Below are 6,770 nucleotides of genomic sequence, written 5' to 3' on the forward strand. Positions count from 1 at the left end.
AAATTCCATGGATGGAGGAACCTGGTGGGCTACAGTCCATGGGGTCGCAAAGAGTCGGACACGACTGAGCGACTTCACTCACTCACTCAAGTAAATAGATAAGTCGGTGCTGCTGTTCAGTCGCTAAGTCGTGTCGGTCTCTTTGCGACCCCATGGATTGCACCACGCCAGGCTCCACTGTCTCCCGGAGTTTCCTCAGACTTCTGTCCATTGAGTCGGTGATGCTGTCTAACCATCTCATTCTCTGCCGAAAGTTCTCCAAATAAACTGAGGGTCAGAAAGGGTGAGTTACCGGCCCTAAATACACAGCAGCTAGCTTTCTCCGTCAGTCTCACCGCCAGGGTGTGGGTCCGCTTCCGGGTTCCCCCGGCCCGCCCCCTCACCGCCAGCCCCGCCCTATATACCGAGGCCCCTCCCCTGGCAAGCGGAGCGACCCAGACAGTGGACTCCAGCCTGTAGTTAATGCACCACACGGACTTCGGGAGCGGACCTAGAGTCGGAGCCCCAAACACTGGGACAGGTGACCCCAGGCAGGAGTGGTTCGTGCGGGCCGCCACCGGACCGGAGATCCCAACGGTCTTCTCGGGGGTGCTGTCCCTGGCCTCCGCCTAGCCCTGCGGGAGAGATTGCGGGCCGCGCCGGGGTTAACGCGAGCCAATCCTGGGCTGCGCGGTACGTAACGGATTATTTGCATAGCGCTCTTCCGGGTTACGCAGCCGGCGGCGGGCCTGGGGCTCCCTGAGGCCAATGGCGTGCGTCTATGCAAATGAGGGCGGAAATTGAGAAAGCGTAACGGGTAAAGTAGTTGGCCGCTCCGGGAGCCGCCTCCCAGTGAGTCCTCCCACCGTCCCACCTCCAATTATGTCCCCCTGCTGTGTCCACAGTCCGCCCGCCGACCATCCCCGCCACACGCTGTTCACGGCTCTCCCCGAAGGACCCGTACACCTGCCCGGGGACGCCGGAGCGGCGCCGTCCCCAAGCCGATGCCCACCCGAGAGCCCCCCCGGACCCATGGCTCCCGGGGGAACCTGCAGACCCGTCCGCCTGGCCCTGGCCCTCCGGTGAGTCTGAAAGGGAGGAGGGTTCCGAGGCCGAGCCCAGGCATAGGATTCATTTCCCCCTCTTTAAGGGATGCCGGCTAACCCTCGTTAACTCCAAACCATGATTCCTGCGCCTTCTGCAGCGGCTGGTGTCTAGAGGCCTCAAACCCAGCGCTCCCCCAACTGTGTACCAGCCCCAGCCCGGAGCCCACAGGACAAAGCCCAAGAAGATTGTATTTGAGGATGAACTCCCCTCCCGGGCCCTCCTGGGCACCAAGAAGTCTACTAGAGCCATCTGCGAGAGACATGTGCCTAGGCCCCACCCCGTGCCTGACTATGAGCTGTGAGTGGTTCCTAATTTCATGGAACAGGGAAGGGGCACTGAGGCTGGGACTTTGACAAGCGAGTAAGAGTTTGGTGGTTTAGTCGCCAAGTTGTGTCTGACTCTTAGGACCCCATGGACTGTAGCCTGCCAGGCTCCTCTGTCCATGGGATTCTCCAGGCAAGAATACTGGAGTGGGCTGCCATTTCCTTCTCCAGGGGATCTTCCTGACCCGGGAATCAAACCTGGGTCTCCTGCAGATTCTTTACCAACTGAGCTACAAGGGAAGAGTAAGAGTTTACCAAATAGTAAAAAGAGAAGAAGGGCATTTGGGGCAGGGAGCCCAACAGAGACAAAGAAAAGCAAATTACAGTGATTGTGGAAAAGAGTTCTTTCCACTCATACTTTGACCCCCTTTCAACCTGGTAGTAAGTACCCACCAGTGAGCACTGCAAAGGATCGGAGCCGCTATGCTGCGGTGTTTCAGGACCAGTACCCAGAGTTCTTGGAGCTCCAGCAGGAGGTGGGCTCTGCACAGGCAAAGCTCCAGCAGCTGGAGGCCCTGCTGAACTCACTGCCCAGACCCCGAAGCCAGGTCAGCACCAGGTGGAAACCCTCACCCTACATCCTTGCAAGTGGCCTAAGCCTGGCCTCTGGAAGCCCAATGGGTTCAGATCTCTGGGCCTCTTCCTCGTCCAGGCTGGGCGGGCACCACATCACATGGGCCAAGGTCAGCCCTTGACAATGTCCACCTTGTCTGAACCTGTTTCCCCATCCCTCCTTGGGTTCTGTGCTCCCTGAGTACCCGCTTCCTTCTCCTCTGGCAGAAGGAGGCCCATGTTGCTGCCCGTGTCTGGAGGGAATTTGAGAAGAAGCAGATGGTGAGTTGTGCCTCTTGAGTCCTACAGCCTGGTCTTTGCACCGCCCCCCGCCCCCCCTCCACATACTCACACTCCCATGAGGCTGGGCACTTGTGCCCAGTTTCATGGAAAGAAAACTAAGGTTCAGAGAGGAAAAGATGAAAGCTCAAGCAGCTTGAGAGGCATAGGCCAGACTGCCATAAAGACTTCCCTGGATCTCACCCTGCTCAGGACCCCAGCTTCTTGGACAAGCAGGCTCGCTGCCATTACCTGAAGGGCAAACTAAGGCACCTCAAGACACAGATCCAGAAATTTGACGACCAAGGAGACAGCGAGGGCTCTGTGTACTTCTGAGTGTCCTGGCGAATAGAGGGAACCAACGAAGTGGGGGGCCCTACGCTGCCCTTCCTTCTCTTCTTCCCTCCTGATCTTTGCTGTTACTGTTGCCCAGCCTGGGGTAGCCATGCCTGATTTTAAATGCCTTCGCCTTTGAGGCCTAGATCTGATGGCCCCTCTTCCAGCAAGGCTTCCCAGAACCTCCTGCAGGACTTCCATGGAGACCCTACATCCCAGTCCATCCCCTGGAAGTGGGTCCTGCTCTCCATTCCAGTGGAATAAACATTTATTAAGTACCTACTGCCGCTTAAAACTCCTGGTTTCACTCGTCACCAAAAAATTGTTCTTCCTGAGCAAGGGAATTGGCCAGGGTCTCTGAGTAGACTGTGAACCCTAGTCTATCCAGGGGGCTCCAAGAGTCTCAAATGGCTTCCAAGAGTCTCCAAGAGTAGGAAGCTGAGGGGTCAACCATTAGTGTCACCCCCTCAGCCGGGAGGGTCCCCTAATGTCCATGCCGTGCCAGGCTCTGGGTAGCATGGATGGAGCACAGGTAGGACCAGGCTCCACGTGAAGCCCAGTGATGGTAGCCCAGGAGCTTTCTTTGAGCCTTGGCCTCCCAGAGCACAGGGGCAGTTAGGCAGGCTGCAGGCAAGGAAGGCAGTGCCAGCCACTGGGTCACAGAGAGGTCTCAGCCCCAGGATCGGTCCTCAAGAACACATGTCCTCAGAAAGAGAGCCCACTGTGATAGAGCAAGGAGAGGGGGCTGGACCCCAACAGGTGTCCTGACAACCAGAGAGGCTCAAGATGTCTTCTTCCAGCAACAGAGGTTTGGGTTTTGTAGAAGCTCAGCAATCAGGCCTGGACAAGCATCCAAGTCTCTGACCAACTGGAAGCAGGACAGACACCATGGTCTTGGTCAGTCCACAGACGTCCTGTGAATCGGAGAAACAGTGCATTGCTGTCCAGCCGGCTGGAGTGGACATTCACTTATGCACAGGACCTCTCAGAAAACACCCACCCAGGGCAGAAACCAGCCCAGCTGCCAGTGGGAGAGCTTCATCCCATTCCAACCTCAGTCCCCTTCTGGGGACAGGGCACACCCAAGAGACCTTCACTCATTTGTTTCCGTCTTCCCAGATGTCCCGAGATGGACATGGGGGAGATGAGGGTTCCAATGGGGAACATTCTGGAGGGCTGAGGCTGCTTTATGGCTAAGCCCTAGCCCAACCTACAGGGTGAGACCCCGGTTCTTCCCTGTTTTCAAAGGACCATGATTGATAAATTTGTCTTCACTTGACAAGCCTTCAGTCAGGGCCAAAAGGTGCCACCCACACCACCATCTGGGCCCTTTCTACCCATCCCCTAGAGCCACAGTCCTGGCATAAATTCCACAGATGCCTTTCCTACTACAGAACTGGGCCACAACCTTCTGAGGCCAGGCTGGCACGCCCCCTGGTGCCCTGCATCACCCCATATCACCTCAATTAAGTCCACATTTCAAGGTCTGACCTTAGAGGTCTCCATCTTCTAAATGCCAATTTCTAAAAGTTTTTTTAATTACGTGTAACAAAAAAAATTTAAACTGGCTCAGGCACAGAAGGGCAAGTCTGGGCTCATGGAACTGAAATACCCAAGGGTTTCAGATGTGGCTTGATCCAGGGGCTCCAAAAGTATCCTGTGAAATTGGTCTCCTTTTTGGCTCTGCTTTATCCTAATTTCCATCCTGCCATTGAATCTCACTGGCCAGCTCTGGGCCACATGCCCTCCCTAAACCAGTCGCTGTGGCCAGCGAAATGGAGGGCTCTATCTGGGCTGAGGTCAAGGGACAGAACTCGCCCCAAACATTTCTCCCAAGGACACTGGGGCCCAGACACCATGATTAAGGGTTGACCAAAGAAAACAAAGGGACTTCCCTGCCAGTCCGGTGGGTTAGGCCTTGGCATGGTCGGGGAACTAACATCTCATAAGCCGTGTGGTGCAGCTAAAAAAGGAAGAACAATAAAGTACTTAGTCCAGGGTTTGTATGAATGTATGAGGCTCACTTTCATAGGCCAGAATCTAAATTCATCTGCTCCGCCCAACTCCTACAAACTCATTGGCTGACCTCTGGCCTCCCCTTCCAGCCTGTTTCCACACAAAACTATCCCACACAAACACATCTTAAAAAACCAGCAAGTAGGGCTGTTAGGTTGTAGGTGTTCCAGCTGGGCTGGCAGTGGGTCCCCATGGTGGGTGCCTTCTGTGTCACCCCTCCCCCGACTAAGATGATGGAGACTGTGCAGGTAGGAAACTTCTTTATTATTGGCCGTGATTCATCCATCATGTAGTGTCCAACATGGATTACGTGTCCAGAGGATCAGTCTGGCACTCATCACCCCTGCCTGGCTGCAGCTGCCCCTCCAGTCCAGACGCCAGGACTTTGCCCATCACACCAGAGAAGCCACACCCCCACGAGTTTATTCTTGGGGTACCAAGGGACAAGGCTGTCCTGGGATTGGACCCTCTGTCTCACCCCTCATTTTCATCAGGGTTTCTGGGGAAGACTTGACTGGAGTCTAGACAAATCAGTCTCTTTTTGGTTTCATGATCATTTAGAAAACAGAAAAGACAAACATTTCACAGTCTTTAAAAAATAGGAGTCTGAGGAGGGAAGCCAGGGTCCTCTGTCCGGGGGAGCACCCTCCCCCACCCCGGAGGCCTGAGCATCCATGTCCCTTGAGGTCTGCAGACCTGGCCCTGTCTGGTCACTGGCCTGAGCCGTAGGGCCAGTTGAAGGTACTTCCTGACAGCAGCATGTCTCGGATCAGCGTCTCGATGGGCGTCTTGCCCACCAGGCGCATGAAGAACAGCTGGGAGATGAGGGAGGCCGGGACGGCACGCAAGGCAGGGAGCCGCAGCAGCAGGCGCCCAAAGCGCTGGGGCTGCGATGGGTACTGGGCCCGCACATACTCGGTGAGGGCCACCTGCGCCTTCTCCTGCAGGCTCTCCACATGCGCTGGGTCTGAGAGGCCGCAGGCATCTAAGGGACAAGGGCAAGGTCAGAAGAAGAAGTGGCAGGAGGACACAGGACCCCAGGGCTGACCGGGGCTAGGGGACACCACTCAGGGCTGTTGGTACAGAGGAGGGCACTCAAGGGAGGGGAGACAGGACCTAGCGCACAAATGGGGTGTCTAATATCTAAGGCACTGGTGGTCCCCAAGAGATATTAAGGTGGCCTCATCTGAGGATGATGACACGGAGTGCAGGTCGTGATGTCTCAAGGGTGGAAGGGCCCTGACTAAGGCATTTAACAGGGAGACAGGTTCTAATCAAGCTTGAGGAGGAAGGAATTCCCTGGTGGTCTAGTGGTTAAGACTGCACTTCCACTGCAGGGGCTGCCTTCAGTCTCTGGTTAGGGAAATTCTGCATGCCAGGAGGTGAGGCTGAAAACACCCCAAACAAAAAGCTCAAGGGGAAGAGGGGGCTGGCAAGGGGACTTGGGAAGAAAAGCAAAGCCTAGAGAGGGTATTCAAACATACTAAACAGACCTCCCTTGTGAGTGAAGGTGACAGGTGAGAGCCCTATGAATGTCAGGGCAGAGAAAATGTCCTGGGTAAGTAAAGAGGGGCAAAGCCGTATTATTGGATAAAAGCCACCTCCCAGAGTAGCCTGGGTCTGGCTCCGCATCCTTAGTTCCAGGAGACACCTAGTGGGACCTCCTTGCAAAGTGCAGAGTCTGCTATGCCACCACTCCCACCACAATAAAGCAGGGCTTTGGCGGTTACTGAAGACTAGGAAGGAACTAAGATGCCTCCGCCCCTAGGTGGGAGGGGCTTCAAGCCACACACCCTACCCGATCCAGCTCTGCTGTGGGTGGCCCCTGAAGGCCTTCCGGGGGTGGGGGGGCAGGTTGGGAGCCCTGGGTCAGTGGTCTAGGGTCCTAGGAATCAGGGAGCGAAGGGCCCAGGAGACCCCAGAACCAGGTGTCAGAGAACCCCTGCCTTTCGTAAGTGGAAGGCAGTCCTCCATTAAGTGGTCAGTAACAAGAGGAGCATCCTGATTTGGCAGATGAGGGTCACAGTTTAGGGAGAACGGAAATCAGTAAGTGACGGACAGAGCCAAGTGGGCAGACCTCCCCTCCCGCGGCCCCCCACCTGTCATTCTGCCGTCAGTGCCCACTGAGCACGTCAGTGCCCACTGAGCACGATGAACACCTTGATGAGGGGGTGAAGG

General features: G+C 55.9%; 2 protein-coding genes across 4 annotated transcripts in view; one reads left to right on the forward strand and one right to left on the reverse strand.

Annotated features, from left to right (window-relative positions):
- Positions 1-173: 173 nt before the first annotated feature.
- On the forward strand, positions 174-2,859 carry OCEL1 (occludin/ELL domain containing 1). Of its 3 annotated transcripts, none has more exons than XM_010845612.1 (6): positions 174-672; positions 885-1,061; positions 1,184-1,383; positions 1,792-1,957; positions 2,190-2,243; positions 2,454-2,859. In XM_010845612.1, the coding sequence occupies exons 2-6, from the start codon at positions 984-986 to the stop codon at positions 2,574-2,576; spliced, it is 621 nt and encodes a 206-aa protein (XP_010843914.1). In that variant the 5' UTR covers positions 174-672; positions 885-983; the 3' UTR covers positions 2,577-2,859. The 3 variants fall into 3 exon arrangements, with proteins under 3 accessions (XP_010843914.1, XP_010843915.1, XP_010843916.1); XM_010845613.1 differs by having other exon boundaries at positions 935-1,061; XM_010845614.1 differs by lacking the exon at positions 174-672 and adding an exon at positions 680-831 and having other exon boundaries at positions 935-1,061.
- A 1,978-nt stretch (positions 2,860-4,837) lies between these two features.
- Positions 4,838-6,770, reverse strand: part of NR2F6 (nuclear receptor subfamily 2, group F, member 6) — an 11,686-nt gene continuing 9,753 nt past the window's right edge. The window contains exon 5 of the mRNA XM_010845676.1: positions 4,838-5,589. Coding sequence (XP_010843978.1) covers positions 5,303-5,589 — 287 coding nt within the window. The 3' untranslated portion in view covers positions 4,838-5,302. The remainder of the gene's footprint in view (positions 5,590-6,770) is intronic.

The sequence above is a fragment of the Bison bison genome, unplaced genomic scaffold, assembly GCF_000754665.1.
Source record: "Bison bison bison isolate TAMUID 2011002044 unplaced genomic scaffold, Bison_UMD1.0 scf7180017864221, whole genome shotgun sequence".
Lineage (NCBI taxonomy): Eukaryota > Metazoa > Chordata > Mammalia > Artiodactyla > Bovidae > Bison > Bison bison.

Coding starts and splice junctions, on each gene's coding strand:
- OCEL1 (XM_010845612.1), top strand. CDS start 984: ATGCCCACCCGAGAGCCCCCCCGGACCCATGGCTCCCGGGGGAACCTG. Junction 1,062..1,183: donor CGCCTGGCCCTGGCCCTCCG/GTGAGTCTGAAA, acceptor CGCCTTCTGCAG/CGGCTGGTGTCTAGAGGCCT. Junction 1,958..2,189: donor TGCCCAGACCCCGAAGCCAG/GTCAGCACCAGG, acceptor CTCCTCTGGCAG/AAGGAGGCCCATGTTGCTGC.